The following is a 17104-nucleotide window of genomic DNA, read 5'->3' as shown; positions in this document are numbered from 1 at the left end:
TAGACGGAGTTGAATCGCTCACTTTGGATTAAGGGCAAGTGAATGATTCATATCTGGACAGCAGTGTCAACTTTTAAATAGACTCTGACAATGAAACACACTGATAAAGATTGTGCAGTTGACAGCCCACATTTATTCAGCGATATACTGTTTGCACAAGTTCCTAATAGTCTTACTCTAAGTGAAATGTTTACTCAAAATATGCCGTTCGTTAGGATGTTCTGTTTATAATATCTGATGACAACGTGCACTTTCTATAGAAATCCCTCAGTGCCTCTTTGCCTCTCTACAAGCTTAAGAGAATGACAAACGAGACAGCGTTCCTTTTTTTCGTGTTGTTTTATTTCCTCAAGGTTAAAGCACAGTAAGGCTTTTGATTTTAAGCCACAGGTACATAAACCATTTGTTTTCAATACTTTACTCCTCCCATTGGGGACAGTCGAACACCCTCTGTCCAGTTTACTAGTCCATGTCAGCCACAGCTTACAGAGCGAAAGATTAACTTTTAAATCTCCTTTTTTTAACTTTTCATTCATACCAGATACCCCTCAGAAAACACATATACGCTTGTTTGATATACCGATGTTGGCGATGTTGTTACACATTATAAGTGTGTGTCCTTTTATGTTAAAGCAGAGACCACAGAACACACACACACACACACACACACACAATGTGAGGTCTGGGAGGTGTGTATTTCTCTCAGGAATGGCTAAAGGAAAGACAGAGGGTGTTCTCCTCCCATCCGTGACAGATTTAGTCATAAATCTGTTGGATTAATACACAGCCTCCCAAGGACTCTTGCTGTGTGTGTTGTTGAAACACAGGAGTCACTTAGAGCCAGACTCTAGGCACTATTTGTCTTTGGCTCTCTTTCTCATCACAGTTATTGATGTCACGATGTCACACACACTCACACACACACACACACACTCACACACATGCACACAAAGGAGAGAAGTCCAGTGCAAAATAGAGAAAGAAATCAGATTCAGGTTAATGATTTTCAAGGTATCCTTGAAATATAAGGATTTCTGTGGGATAAATTAGTTTGCTAGAAATATAATTTATAAAGTCATTTGAAGAATTGTATGAAGAATATCTGTCATTTATTTATTCATGGCAGAGGCTCGAAAAAAATAATTGGAGCATAAACATAATATATATATTTTTTTTTCCATAATTTTGTTTTTATTGTTAGCTATTTAACTGACCTCCCTGGGGGAAAAAGGGTTTACGGTCACTCCGCGGCTGCCTTTTCCCCCTACAGAGAAATAAACTATCTGCATGCATCCTCTTTTCAGCTATTAAAGATGCCCCCCGTACACATACACCTCTCTTTGTATGGAAATTGAGGTCCAAGCACTCAGTTACTGGCCACTACACTGTTGTCATTCCAGGAGAATACGTTGCGTTTATTTCCACATCCACCTGGCTTCCCAGAAGAACCTGATTGTCAAGATATTAACAGCACACACCACCGTGGGCAGGGAAAGCAACCATGAGATGATTTTTCAACTCATTTCCATCTTATTTCTCAAGGAAGAGAATAAAGTTTAATTTATTGTGTGTTTGAGTGGAAGTGAGGATTCAAGTTCATGCATGTGCCCCCGAGAGATGTCTTAAAAGGATGAGTCTGAAATGAGTGACTTAAATCCCTGATGGGGTCTGACTCATAAATTACCTTTCAAAGTGTTTCACATAAGCCACACCTGAACAAACGAGACAGTTGGGCTCCTACACTGGCATCGGTAAGATTGTGTTGGTCAATATAAATATCCAGCGCATTTAGGCCAATAATGGGTGTGCAAAGTGCACGACTACCTTGTTTTTTTTAATCGCCGTAATTTAAAACCGCAGCTTATATTTCACTGTTTTTAATGTAATGACTAGAGCTAACAGCTTTATGGCAGTTTCATATTTTAACAAAAGTAAATGGCATTTCTGCATGAGTGTGCACCATTGTCTACCAGTTTATGGCTGCATCAATCTTTCAGTGCAGCGATTCAAACAGATGCCAACACACGCGCTCACTTTCTGTCGCGGTGTGCAACAGAACCAGTCTTTTATGGCACACAGTCAATTAGCAGGATGTGGACCTGCATGCTCACTCTTTATCACCGGGCCTGTTATCCCAAACCTAATGGATCCGATGTTGGAAATTATACAGCGTTGTAGCTTGGAGTCACGGTCTCATAATCACAACTCATCTATGTGACAGATGTGTTTTTCCGTTACTGCGTCTCACCACAGACCATACTGTTCAGTGTCTCCTCACACGGCAGTTCATAAAGTAAAACATTCTGCACTATTAAGTAGGGACCGAAAACACAGGCACTGCATTTTCGTGCCACCAGTGTGCAGCAAACAGTATTTGCCTGTGTGAATTTTTGATGGAAATGATTGATGTGAGGCAGCATGGCTCCAGCGTGCCATTGCTGATGTATTTGAAGGCTCTCTTTGTCAGTGGATAGACAGTGTGGTAACATGAGTGGCATCACACTGACTCATCAGACCAGGCCTAAGCCCAGCTTCAAGACAATTCATCAAGTATTTATACCGAGCAGGTAAAGATCAAGAGTCTCTCTGCCCTACCCTCCACGCTTAGTCTTTGTCATGAGGTGGCTTCAGTTTTTCTTTCGGCTGCCTCTGCTTTGGTAGACAGCACTCTGAATACTGCCCATATACCCATTAAGCCTCTGTGTACCATTATATTTGAAGCTATAATTCATAACATACCTGAAATTGGAGCCCTGACAATGGCTGTCCCACTGAATCAGTGCTTGGATGAACGAAAGGTGTAGAGATGTCACCAACATAATGAAAAGGGCTTTGGCCTATAGCCCCTTTTCTTTTGCAAGCTCCAGGCCCCAGGGCAGGACTGAGCGCAGTCCTCTTCTCACACATGCGACTCTTATTGATCCAGCAGGGATTGATGTCCTCCAGCAACTGATTTAGTGCCCCCCCCCCTCCTTCCTAAAAGGTTGGACTGAGTAAAACATGCAGCTGCTGTATAGTTTAGCAAGTCTTTCTCTATTTTTTATATCTTCTCACCACTTCCAGAGCCTTGTCTCCTCTGAATTTGTCATTTAATGTGTTTTATGGCAGTGTGTTTTTCAGCGATGCCACACTGAAGCAACACACTGTCTTAATACAGAAGTCCTACTCAACAACTTCAAGAGTAGCACTTATGTATAAGGTGTGTATTTATTACTTTCTCCTTATTTTGGTTTGCTCTGCCAGTCTTTGTTCTGACTTCATTATGAGACTTGACGTGTTTGAATTTGAGTGTACGAGGGTCAGGGGGACAATGGGAGAGAACAAGGTGAAGTAGAGAGAGAGAGAGATGATTCCTCTAGCACATCACTCTTGTCATGAGAGCAGCGGTGCAGAGGAGAAGAGGAGGGGCACTGTTAATGTGCACTGTATCATTCATAACAGTAATACTAGCATCACTTGCTGCTAAGTAGTATCATTTGTCAGGGGAAAGAGCTCGGTGCCACAGGGTTACAGATAAGTATGAGAAGAATGAGTAGTAACACACACACACACACACACTCAGGAATTTTTGTGATTACAGAAATGTTCCAACTGAACCTTGAACCAACAATTTGTGCCCTTACCTTAATTCCAATCCAATGGTTACTTTCAAACAAAACTAATTCGAACTTTAAGTATACGGTTTTTACAAGTATATCTTTGCCAGAGGTAAAAAGAAAAAAAACTAAACTAATACAACATTTCTTTCATCATATTAGGCATTTCCATCTGTAAGGCTAAAGTAAATTATCCTAATTATAGCAATTTTCATCTGTAAATGTGTTATACTTAGGGCAAGCTGGAACACTGATGAATAAATTACATTATATTTGTGAGCTCTCCAAACTGCAATCTTTTAATCTGCACTGAAAATCTACCACATAAGCTTAATAGGTTGGTCTCTCTTTTTTTTGTTGCCAGAACAGGAGTTCATCTTCCACAAGACTGTGGCTCTCATACAAATGTATATCTGCACTCGTGAAACAGACAATTCCTCCACAGTCAAAAGGGCCAGAGGGAGGGGAAAAAAAGTCTGTTATTATTGATGACTATGAGGTAAATGCTTAATTTGCACTGTCCTGAACCAAATTATAACTTATATTGAAAGCAGCTGAATTTGCATAAATCTCATTAGATGCAATGAGAGGGGTTCATAAATCGTTATATTAATTAGTAATTTTTGCCACCCTTTCAGAGGAAAATGGGATATATTAATAAAATGAGGGGCGTGTGATTGTGGAGCCTAATTGGTTGTTGTGTTTAGGAGTTTGGTGCGCATGTGACAGGCTTAATTTAGTTTGTGTGTGTGTGTGTGTGTGTGTGTGTGTGTGTGTGTGGTGTTTTTATTGAGGCTGAATTGTACTGCTACTGCCTATCCTATCATGTAGTGTGTTTGGTCAGCATCAGAGCACAAAATTTAACAGTTTTTTTTAAATTTACATTCACTGAAATTTAGTTGTCACCATGGGTTCAGATGAATGTCGATGAATGTCGTTGCCAAGGTAAACAAAGCCTCTTCTCCACCAAGCGATACAGCTTGGTTCAGTACGGTACAGCACACAATACTTTTTCATTTTCATTGTCCAGTGTTGACATGGGTGACAAAAGTATCAATCCATACACTCCAATATTTGCACTCTTCCACTCGGGAACCAAGCACAGTTGTCCGGCTTCTGAAAGGCGGAGCTAGACACACCACAGTCGGTCGATTCGTTGAGACTTGTCACTTATGTGTGATTGTTGGTTAAAAAAACAAAAAAACAGTGGTGTTTTTTGTGCAGCCTGCAGCCACAAACAAAGCCTGTCTACCTCTTGTGATAAACGGCCACATGCCTAGAAGAGAGAACACAGAATGCTGGATGTCCTACATTGTTGGTTTTTGTTTCATGTGTCACCTTCTTCTTCTTTGTGGAATTCACTGGCGTGCTACACTGTGTCTCGCTGGTATGCTATTGATATTGTTGACACATATTATATAAATAGCTACAAAATGTACATGTATGGACCACACACCCCGTGATGGAAAAACAGGTCAGATCAGGTTGTGTACAGTTCCAAACCACACTGTGGCGATCTGAACTGCACTGTACCGCTTGGTGGTAACTTTCCCTTCAGTCCATTGCTCCAGCAGTTTTACCAGCCAGTAATAAGCCTTGTCACATGGGTTGCAGGGTATTGATGTTGTCCTCTATGCCACTCCTAACCTCACCCTTGCCCTTCTTAACACATCTGTCCAGCATGGTGGATAAGCCAGCCTGATAGCACTTTTACCTCTGCCTTTGATCAGCCAGCCTGTCGTGATGTGTGTAGTGATGAATGATGCCTGTGAACTGCTGCAGCTCCAATTAAAACCCATTTACTCCTCTGCCCCCGACAATTGCTTGTGACCTAAGGTGCTTTTTTATGCCATCTTTACCCGTAGTTGAAAGTCCATACTCTGGCCCTGATCGTCCTTTAAGTCAGTGGTTCTCAAATGACCCAGCCTTGGGACCCACGGTAGTTCTGCATCATACAAAACCCAGTTTTGTGAAACACTTTGTGAATTCTAAGGCTAAATTGCAATATGCAGTATATAATGGTATTTCATACAAAATGTGGTGAATGTTTAACTCGGGCTTTATGCCACATGTGTGATGTCGGACACCTTTACTAAAATACTATTAACAAAAAAAGTATTTTATTGTAGTTATTATATTCTTTTGTGTGACCCACTAAGGTGACTCAAAATATTGCAGTTGAGTGAATAGCAAATTATGTCGCTCCTAAAATCAATACAAGGTCACATACTCGATCAAAAATAATTTTGCCAGACACGTTTAGCGTTTAATCCCCTATGACGTTTGACTCTTTGTCTTGGCAGGTTCCTCAGTGGCCCAGCTGAAGGCAACTGATCCTGAGGGGGAACCCTTGTTGTACGGGGTTTCAGGGGCAGAAGCCATGAGGTACTTTTCAGTGAACCAAGACACTGGTATTGTCTGGCTTCGACAGCAGCTGGACCGTGAAGTAAGAACACCAGAAAATCTGCACACACTTTCATATTACCGCAGCCAATGCACTGTATACAAGAAAAAGACTTGCAGGGGGTTGAATGTAAATTATCAAATGCCGATAGAGCAGTGAAAAATGCACTATGTTTAAACGGGCAAGGTGCAGTAGTAAAGGCTTCGAGTTCTGAGTGGCGTTTCTTTGTGTTGTTCTGCTTTTCTGCTCTGCTCTTTTGCACTACATGTTCATGCAAAGTTTGCGCTGATGTGTGTCTTGTCTCCACTAGACCAAGTCAGAGATGCAGGTTGAATTCTACGTGAGTGACATTCAAGAGGTAAGAGACAGATTTGCACTGTGATTGCAGTTATGACACCTCACGTCACATGCCGACACCTGGATATAGCCTGACCACATGTCATACAGAGACCCACTTCCTCAGTCCATCGCTTTTTTTTTCGGTCTCTCGCTTTTATTCTCAGCCTTATTTCTCCATTTCTCACATGTAATCATTCTGACACCTGTCTCACTCCACACAGTTTAGTTGCTGAGACATAGTGACATTCAACCTACTCTCCCCTGTGGGTAATCTGTCAAACACTTGTCCTGTTTTTTTCTCACTATGAATCTTGGCTTGGTGTGGCTAATACACTTTTTTTTTTTTTTAGTGTTTACAGTTCTCTGTCAAGTAAGTGCAGGTGGATTTGCAATATTGCTGCCTTTGTGTTTCCTCCCTCAGGTTGTCAAAGACACAGTAAACATCCAGATTGGAGATGTGAACGATAATGCACCAACCTTCCATGGGCAGCCGTACACCGTCAATATCCCAGAGGTAAATTTGACAGTTAAACTTATTTCATTTAAGGTAGTCGCAACATAATGTGTCAACCAGAGGTTGTGATGCACTTTCAACCTCGTCTTGCTGAAAATGTTAATACATTGAAAATGAATTGGGAACGTAAGACAGTTGATGTCCGAAAATAATTTTGCTCCAAATGTTGCCTGCAGTGGGCTTGGGGCAACGAGGTTTCCAAAGGTATGAAAACATGTATGAAATGCATCTCAATCTCGCGACTGTTGTAACAGTGATAACTGCATGTTGACGACATGTGGTGAGCATCAACTTTTCATATTGCTTTTTGGTTTTTGCTGCTCGGGGAAATGGCTGTGTTTTCTGCACCTGCAATCTTACCAAGATTTGAGGAGTTGTCTCCCAGCTCATGTTTAGCTAGACTCCCTTAAAGAGATGAAAAACACTCATTGCTGAGGAGTCTTCATTCTCTTTTCTTTTCTCTGTTTTTCTTGCTTCAGTCTTTTACCTCCCCCCTCAGCTCTGTCTTATTTCCATCTTTCTCTCTCCTCTTTGCCCTCTCCGTCATCTAATCCTTGATATGAAGTAATTGCTAGGATGGAATGGAGGACTTCAAACAGCGGCTGAAATCCCCGCACACAAACACACACACACACCCCCACATATTTTGTTGTGTTTATATTGAACACATACCCCTTTTTTTTGAGTTGTCACCAAATCTTCAAAGCCACTGGCTTTTTCTCTCCTCAATCCATAAAGTCGGGCAAATAAATGGGAGAAAGGAGGACTGTTTTGGAATGGATGAGGCCGTTTAGACCACCCACCAGGGAAGGTTCTCTCAGGCCAGTTGCAACCACTGCTCAGTTGTGTGGGAGTCGCGTACAGTCCACATACAGATTTCCCCACCTCTGCAAACAATAGGCCTCAGTTTAGCCTCCAGAAAGCCATTAAACTGAGCTGTGTTTGACCCTCAGTCACTCACATATTGTTAGTTCCCTTGCATCACTCAGTGAATTACTGTTTATGTCAGCCCTGCCCTCTTAGTGCTTATAAAATATATGCTTTTTTTTATTTGAGGCAGTGGGATGTGGTAATAGATCAGACTTTTTCCAACACCAGACACAGGACTGAGTCTAATTCAACTGCATTTCATTACATTGGAGATAGCCGAAGCTTGTACCAATGAGACATAACTTAGTCATAATAAATAATGCAAACTTTGTGTATGTTTACACAGTGTGAGACTAATGCAGGTGGGAGGTCTTTTATCACAAGTCTCAATTAACTTATCGGTTTGTGCTCCTTGTGTGATGAATGGGACGCTGCAAGTTCATTCATATTTGTATGGCTGTGTGATGTAATAACAATGTAGCACACTGTCCATTCTGTACGAGAAAACTCTAACACGCCTTTCTACTTAAAGCTCTTTGACCTTTGAAAACTTAGTTCATTCATATTCTTCCTCGTTGTACCCCTTTTCTCCACCTTATCTTGCGTTACCTTGCATTTTTATGGCCTCATTACCTCAGTGACACTAACTGACCTCTAGCAGGCGAAGCAAACACACTGTGACATCACTCCATCATGCTGTCACTCACTGGACATGGCCCAGTAACTGGGGGTTAGAGTGTCATCAGCACTAGGGCTGTTGAACTTTGGTGCCCAGGAAAAACAATGGGAAAGGGTGATGGATGTGAAGCCATCAGGATGGCAAAAGCAAAAGAGGAACGATGTCAGAAAGACAAAGAAATCGAATGATGAGATTTAACACTAGCAGAGTGTCACTGAACACGGAACAGATTGACAGAAGCCAAAACAATAAAAAAACAAAGAGCTTAAGGGTTGTTGAGAGAGAAGAGGGGCAGAGTTATATTGTGGTGGCTCTGAGGCACCTCAACAGTGAGCAGATGAAGCAATGTGAGTGGCAAGGTGAGCAGTGCAGTGGGGAGCGTGGGGGTGGAGTGTGTGTGTGTGTGTGTGTGTGTGTGTGTGTGTGTGTGTGTGTAAATGTCGTTTTAATTTGTAGAGCCATAAAGAGGGTGAAGGGGAGCAGGTGGGCTGCTAGCATTCCCTCTGTCAGTGCTAATGAGCTGCCCAGATTTACAGCATCCACACACTCAAGCAGCCAGCAGCAGAGACTGGATACAAAGAGCAATGGCAATCACCAAGAATAATGTTTTGATAGAAGAGCAGATGGGCCACAACCCAAATTCATCATTGGATGAGATGATGGAGTGAGCTCACAACACACTTGACTTGATTTTTTTTAATTCCCTAAGCATGACAGGTAGTTCATTTGCTGTCAGCTCCTCTGTTGATATACCTTAAAATAGTTTGCTAGATGTGTGTGAATCCGTGGAGTATACATCTGCTCCCAGATCAGCTGGGGCACCAACCGTGACTTTAAGAACACCCCTCCATCAAGCATCAGCACTTTCACTCGTCTCCCTGACCCACACACTCCCCCACTGGGTGATGGTCTCTCCATCAGCGCCACTGTGATAATATCAAATGCCAACATTATCGACTTCTCTATCTGTGCCCAGTATGTGCCACCTCCTGTTGTCTCTGAAGCTGCTCTAAATCACAGAGATCTTTGTCTTCGACTTGCTGCACCTTGAAGTTTTATACATTACACGTGACATGTTGGTGTTGAGTCGTGCCATGTCTTTGCATGGAAGAATTATATATTATATTATATTATATCTTTCCATCACTACATGCATCCCCACCTATAGATCCAGAGTGCACTGCACTTTTGATAAGACACTAATGATCCACACGGGATTGTAAAGCAGAATTCAGACCAACGCTGTAGTGTAACCCACAGATAAATATACTGGCTCAGAAGCAAGAGACTCCAACTGATACAGCATCTGTTTACACTCGATCAGGTATGGCAGGCAAATGAGCAAATTCCTCCTCGGCTCCTATTTTCTATCAGCCATATCTCAGCGTCTACCTCTCACCTACAGAAGGCTCTGCTGGACTAGTTGATAAAGTACAGATCTGCCCAGGGTGTTAAAAAAAAAGAAAGAAAGGCCTCTCAGTTTGGTCTGATACAAATTTCTTTTTCTGAATTTTAGTTCTTGAGAGAACCTGAGACAGTTAATAATTATTATCGCAACTGTCAAGTAACTGATGTTCATTAAATCCAAAAACAAAAGTCTGTTCCACTAACCTTAAGCTTGTGATTATTAACAGACCATCTCAAACCAGTATCATGTTAGCAGCTTTGGCTTTTGACATGATGAGTTTGACAGTACCACACACACACACATAATCATGCACAGATGCACTAATATTATCTATAATATTTAGCAGAGGAGGTTTGAGAGTTCCTATTATGCCTGTGACAGAGCTGTTTAGTGTTTGTGTGGGTTCTGGCATCAAAACAAAGTCATCTACTATTTGACGTTGCCTCTGTTACTGTCAGGTAGAACATGGATGAATCTTTTGTTCTCTGTTTTTGTTCACTTAACAGCTGAAATCTAAGCACAACACAGCATTTCTAGGTTACACACTAATATCTTAGCACTAAAGCACCATGTATGTGGATGTAATACATTACAGTATTACCGTCATAAAGTATGTTAATTTCTCCAGTCACTCTCAACGCACACAAGCCAACAAACACACAGCTTCCTTCTGACACCCAAAATACAGAAATGCACACACTGTCTCCTAGAAGTTGGATTTATCCCATAATGATTCCCATATCATTCCTCCCGGTCTGTAGTGTAATTGAATCAAGTGGTTACTGAGCTGAGTGCAGGCTGGTTGACAGGCACAGGCCTCAAAGAGAATTCTGCCTGACACTAAGACCCTGAGCCTCATAGGGAGGGATGGAGGGATTTAGGAAGAGCAAGAGAAAGGATGGATAAAGTAAGAGGGTTAAATGGGAAGCAGTCAATATTTTACTCACCTCAGGCTCCATTTATAACTCCTACATAGATTTACTGGCTGGGACCCAACTTGAAGCAGAAGTTGTGTTTTTAAAAGATCTTTGCTGAAAGAAATGCCTTCACTTTTGATGGCATGCAAAGAAGCTGATCCTCTGCATCATAGCCTTTGTGCCAAATAATGAAATCACGAAATACATTAAAGCAGATGCATCAGGATGTGTCAGAAGAGTAAAGAGTTGTTGGTCTGCTGAACACGTTTTTTCCCCCCTGATTTTCTTTTCCATCTGCCCATATGATTGTGCCTGACAGTACTGAACTTGATCTAAATTCTACACCCACTCTTCCATTTTTACACAGCACAAATTGAGTACATATGGGCAGTTTATGCACAGGCTCAGGATGTCTTACCAGATGTTTGTTCATATATTTCACCCGGAAAGCGGTCCTTACATTTTACTTTCTGTATTTCACCAAGTGAGCATTGTCATTCACTTTCATGAATGGTGATTCATTTGTCAACTTCAGAAAGTCTTGCAGGGCAAATGGCTGCTTAAGTTAGTTGTCAAAGGATGGCGGGCCTGCGGAGCAATTTTTCTGCACATCTTTTCCAGTCCAGGGGTTAACACATCAAAAAACTGTCTGGGCATTATGTACGCTGCCACTCATGAAGGTAAATCGCATCCTCTTCCTCTCTTTATGTTTTCCGTCATTTACTTTATCCCACTGAGCATGAAGAGCACCTTGATTTGCGTGCAATGCAGGGATGGGTGTAGAATTTGTCTGTCAAAAAAGAAAGGAGGGTGTGTGTGTGTGTGTGTGTGTGTGTGTGTGTGTGTGTGTGTGCGCGTGTGCGTGTGTGTGTGTGACCATCCAGAAGTGTATATCTGAAAGACAGTGAGAGCGAGAGGCTGTGAGAGAAACCAAGAGTAAGGACAGTGAGGTGGGAGCACACATTGAAAGAGTGAGACTGAGAAAGACTGAGTGAAAGGTGGAGAGAGAACGGCTTGCACTCCCCAAAGCCATTAAAGTTTGATTCACCCACTCCTCACTCTTTGAATAAACCAACCTGTCATTCCCTTTCACCCTTTCTTTCAAGTGTGTGGGTCCCACCTCTCCATCAGCACCCCCACCCTGCCTTTGGCGTTCTCCTTCCTTCCCTTGGCAGAGTTGTGAATTCTGACAAGGTTTTGCGAACATGGAAGACAGTTGTGCATCTTGTCAGTCCTTCCATATTCTGCAGCTCCTCGTGTTTGTTTGTTTGTGTCCGTGGGAGAGAGAAAGAAAGACGGACCACAAACTCTCCGGGCATTTTGCACCTTGTATGATGCTTTGGCTATAGGGAGTTGGTAAAGTCGTGCTTTACACCACACCAGGGCTGCATTTGCATTTGCTCTCCTTGATAATACGTTTCCTCTGTCTTTTGTGACTCCATCCTCGTTTGTCAGTTTTTTGTTGTTTTTTTTTCCTTCACTGTTCCTCAGACCTTGACTCAATTTCCCCTAATAGAGCTTTATAGCCTTTACACATTTTTGCTCAAATCTATTCTGGCTGTCACTTCCATAATCGAGATGGTAGAGAGAGTGATACTGTCGTCTTGTTGATGTTTTTCTCTGTCTACTATACCAATAAAATACTATTTGGCTAAAGTTTTTTTGTTTTTAGCCTAACAGTATTACAGTGTCAAATATGACCAAAAAACGATCACTGAATTCGACTCATCATGTTTTTGCCACCCTTACTCTTCAATTTACACCTGAGAGCTTAGGTGTCAGCAGAGCAACGTTACAGCAGACGTGTACTGTGTGACAACCCTAACAAATGACTGCTACTTATTATGGTGACAAACATATGTTTGCTCCAACTTACAGCCCATCACTGTCAAAGCTCTGCTTCATTTTCACATTGTCCATGTAGTCGGACTGGACTGTAGGAGAAATGCATGACATTTGACATTTCCCAAACCTTCACATGTACAGTACTCAAAACATGTAAAGACTGTACAGGTGAAATGATAGTTCTGCATAACTGCTCCCCAGAGATTCAGTTCTTTTTTAATTTTGAAAATGGAACCCCTGTCACGGTCGCAAAAGACTATGATCGTTTAAGAGGCTGCAATAAAGAGTTACTGTTCTTTGAACTTGACATGTTTGTCTCATCTTAAGGGTTTTATAAATGAATCTTTGAAAACACTACAGGGTGTGCAGGTGGTTTGTGCTCAGGGATATGTTTGTAATTGCAAGGATTGAAGTTGTAATCAAAGCAAAGCCGAAGTCTCTTTGTGCGGTTAAAACGTTTTGTAAAACAATGAATTGGCAATATAAGAAACCCAAGCATGAATGTACTTGTCTTAAGTGTAAAGCCAGGAAAAGCCCATGGAACCCTGGATGAGGTTTTGGTGCAATGAGGCTGGATTAATTCATTTTATTGGACACGTTTCATTTTTTCAGTTTGAAAGGTCAGTTCTCCCTGATAAAGCTGCGCCCCTCAACAAGGAACCTTCTCATTGAAATCTCTTTCCAACCCCAACAATCTTAAGTTCCACTTCCTTCTTGGCTCTCTTCTTCAGTAGTGTCCCCAACACAAGTGCTTTGATGTATAATTGAGTTGTGCACTCGACCACTCCTCTCCTCTCCTCCTTTCTTTCACTCCTTCGTCTATGCCCCTTAGGACGCGGCTTATGGAAAAGGTAGGTTAAAAGGGAAGAGAAGAAAGGAAAATGAGAAAAGAAGACAGGGGAGGGGAATTGAGGCGTTGCCTGTAAGAGAGATTTTGGCAGGAGAGCGGCTATTGTACGGCTAAGAGAGGTGAGAGGCAGCTAAGAACTACTGCTAATCCAATCCTTAGGCAGAATTTCTGGAGTCCCCCACTCCAAATCAATACAATTCTATTGCAGGAGCAAATGAGAAAAGCAAAAACAAAGACAATCCCCGACACTACTCATGTTGAACACCCGTGTCATGTCTCATCAACGAGACGTAAGCTAATTTGACAGTGTCACATTCCCCTAATCGAGATAAAGAGAGATGAGAGGGGAATGAAAATGTAACTTGGAGTATTTGCTGTAAGAAGTACCAATTGCCACATGATAATCACTTCATGCAGGGGATAATTACACACATCACCATTCTTCGTTGGTGTCATTTGTGCAGCCGGTGCTTTTGAATCTATTACTGTCATGCAATATCATATCAATTGTTTCCCTGTTTGCGCAAATATCGGTCTCGGCTCTTTTCTGCGGCAACGCATTCGCAGAGTGATCGTAAATGGATGTTTGATTCAGTCTGATTGCATGTGGATTTCACATTCTGTTCAGTTTGTTTTGGACCAGTCAGTTTTGTTTCAAATTACAGTCTGCCTTCGAGAGACTGTGCTTGTGTTTGTGTGTGTGGGTGTAGATATTGTGTTCTATGGTGATCATTGATAGGAATAGACACATAAATAAGAGTTGTTTTCTTTAATATTGTGTCCATTAATTTAATCTGTAAGCAACAGCCAGGGAGTTATAACTCGGACAATTAAAATCACATTTTTAAAGGATATCGGCTAAAGATTGTTATCGTCAACATTTTTTTTTGCCAATATCGCCCACCCCTACCTCTCAACCTTATTATAATCCATTTGTAGAGACATATTCTGTCTTGGCATTTTGTCTGCCTTGCATTATTTTGCCCGCTCCCCAATAACATTTCTCTGTGTTCTATGTAATACAGTAACAGTAATATCATTTTTGCTTAGCACCTTTCAAAACAGCGTCATACATACTGTTATACTTTGCTTTGGTCATTGCTGAAAATCAGAGATATGTGAGGATGAATTAAAGCTCACACTGTCACATACTGTACTTTGGGGAGTATCCTTTGGTATTTTCCAGGCACTGGAATAATTCATGGAAATAAAGGTACCTGGGGTCAAAGTGCAGGAGGAAGACGCATATGCATGTGTACTCAGACACGGCTGCAGTTGCCTAAAGCCTGTGAAATATGCATTGGATGGGAAGCAACTGTATTTCTACTTGTGTGTCTGTGTGCGTGTGTCATATCCCAGGCCCAAGGCTACATATAGAGGTGATAAACAGGGCAGTGCACCAATAGGACTAGACTAAAGAAAGCCAGGGGTAGAGAGTTGTGACTGGAGTCAGGACAGAAAAAACAAGGGTGCACACACGGATACAAGGAGAGCGGAGGCAGTGAAATAAAGATAGGAGGGCATTTATTCAAAACCGGAGAGAATTTAATCCCATGTGATGTTGCTTTGATGTAATGCCCTGTTTGAGCTGTGAAGTGCAGCCTCTCTTGGTCGTCAGCCTCAAATACTTTGTGCTGTTACAAAGGGTGCCAGAGTAGACACAATAAAGTGAAATAATGTTATATTTGTTTAGACTTTGCATCAAAACCAAAATGTTTAAAAAAAAAAATCAAAATGTGGCTCTTTGGCCATTTGTCTTTTCTCTTTTCTCTGGCACAACAACCAAAGACTGACTATTTATTGTGAAGTGAACAAACATTATGCCCAGCCAATCAATCACCTGCTGAGCTGAATCCTGCATATTTTATCTTGCTTTCAGTGTAGTTACTAGCTAGTAGTTTAAACGGTCACCTCATTCATTATTATGTGTCTGACCTTTTCTTTGTGATATAGCATCACTGCGTGGTTTCCCGGAAGCCTTATAAGGCAAATGTATTTTAATTAAGATGAATCATTTCAAGTTAGGTGCCTTCACTTTAAAAAAAAAAAGAGGAAATTCTGCAAGAAATCACACCACGGTGAAGTATAGGGGAAAGACACAAAACATATTAATCAATTTTCTCAAGGTGATGTGAACCTGTCACAGCACACACTGAATGGGAGGCAGGGTTCACTCTGAAGAGATGAGCAGTCTATCACTGGGCACACCGGGGCAGAACACTGACCTTGTTCTATAGACCTCATGATCGTTTCCTATGTCTTCTTGACAACGTTTTCAGAGATTCAGATTGATTTGACACTGCATGAACCCGAGCTACATAAGGGTCTATCTGTCATCTTTCTGAGCCAAAGACAGCAAGTAGAAAAGTGTAAACAAAATAGCTGTGGGTGAGGTAGATGTACTGTACAATAGGCTGTTGCAATTCAAAGTCAAATCAGAGCACCTACAGAAGTAGAGCACTGTGATCTGGATGAAAAGATCTGGATGGCGTTGTATTAGGGCACAAAACACAATCATGACACAAACTAGTGTTAAATTAGTCAAATTTCAACAACTTTCACAATAAAATTTTAGATAATTAAAGCTTGTGTTTTGCTCCAGAGTAAAAGTAGAAGCAGCACAGTTCATTCTGGTTTTAGAAATCTGTAGGATATAAAAAAAATACAAAACACTTCAGGTCATTCATAGCAATTATTATGCTTGTTTTTGTTATATTGATTATTTGAAAAATGATGTTATATTGTGATATTTATAGTTATTGAATTGTTAGCGCCCAGCCCTACATTTTTAGCTGGACGATACAGAGACAAGACAGGGGAAAAAATTGTGTGTTTCTTTTTTGTGTTGCAAGCAGACTTTTCTGGCTCTGTGGCTTTTAAGGTGTTATAAAAGACGACAACAACAGTGACTGAACGTGTCAAAAGAAATGGCACTGAAAAGCCTTGATGTCAGAAGCTGTTCATCTGATGAAATCTTTGTCAAACCTCAAAGTACTGTCAGAAGTCACATTTTGAGCAGACTGTCGCATACATTTGTTCCTTTTGTCCCTGCGGCGTGTTTCAAGTTGAAATGTCAATCTCTCGCAGGTTAATTAAAACATAATCAACTCTTAACTTGTGTCTCGGAACCAAACAGAGACGGGTCTTTTGGAAGTCGTCCATTTTCATAGTGCTTTTCTTTTCATGTGCGGTGTTCAGACTCTGCATTCTGTAATATGTTTTTTGTTTTTTGTTCTTCCCTAATCTCATCTTGCTGCTAAGCTCCATCTATTCCCCTCCATGTTATTTCTGGGCAATTGACCAACAAATGTTTCCCTCACTCCCTGTGAATTCAAATCAGACCAGTCAGTGAGTGACTGCAAACGTAATATAGCTGCTATAAAGAAGCATCTCCACTGCCACACAAAGTTAAGTATTGGATTATGCCGGTGTGCGGTGTTGTTCCTGATGCGCACCTTTGCAGCTGATTACCCACGGTGTGACTGCTTGCTCAGCTAATTGAACGCCATACAGCGCCAGTTTACATGCTGCAGATGAAACTGTACAGATCAGTGGACACTGTAGGTTGATCTATCTGCCCCTGTCTTTGGTCACGTTTGCCTCAAATGTACACACAAACAAACACAAGCTTCCCTCTCACACCCACAAAACTCAAAAAACATGCATCACTTCAACTGGTCCC

General features: G+C 41.5%; 1 protein-coding gene across 1 annotated transcript in view; it reads left to right on the top strand.

Annotated features, from left to right (window-relative positions):
• Positions 1–17104, top strand: part of cdh23 (cadherin-related 23) — a 146752-nt gene that overhangs the window by 36820 nt on the left and 92828 nt on the right. Inside the window, exons 5-7 of the mRNA XM_058651337.1 lie at positions 5900–6042; positions 6311–6358; positions 6761–6853. Coding sequence (XP_058507320.1) covers positions 5900–6042; positions 6311–6358; positions 6761–6853 — 284 coding nt within the window. The remainder of the gene's footprint in view (positions 1–5899; positions 6043–6310; positions 6359–6760; positions 6854–17104) is intronic.

Source organism: Solea solea, chromosome 15 (assembly GCF_958295425.1).
Source record: "Solea solea chromosome 15, fSolSol10.1, whole genome shotgun sequence".
NCBI classification, from domain to species: domain Eukaryota; kingdom Metazoa; phylum Chordata; class Actinopteri; order Pleuronectiformes; family Soleidae; genus Solea; species Solea solea.
The sequence above is the reverse complement of the archived record's forward strand: the minus strand, read 5'-3'. Positions and strand labels throughout refer to the sequence as shown.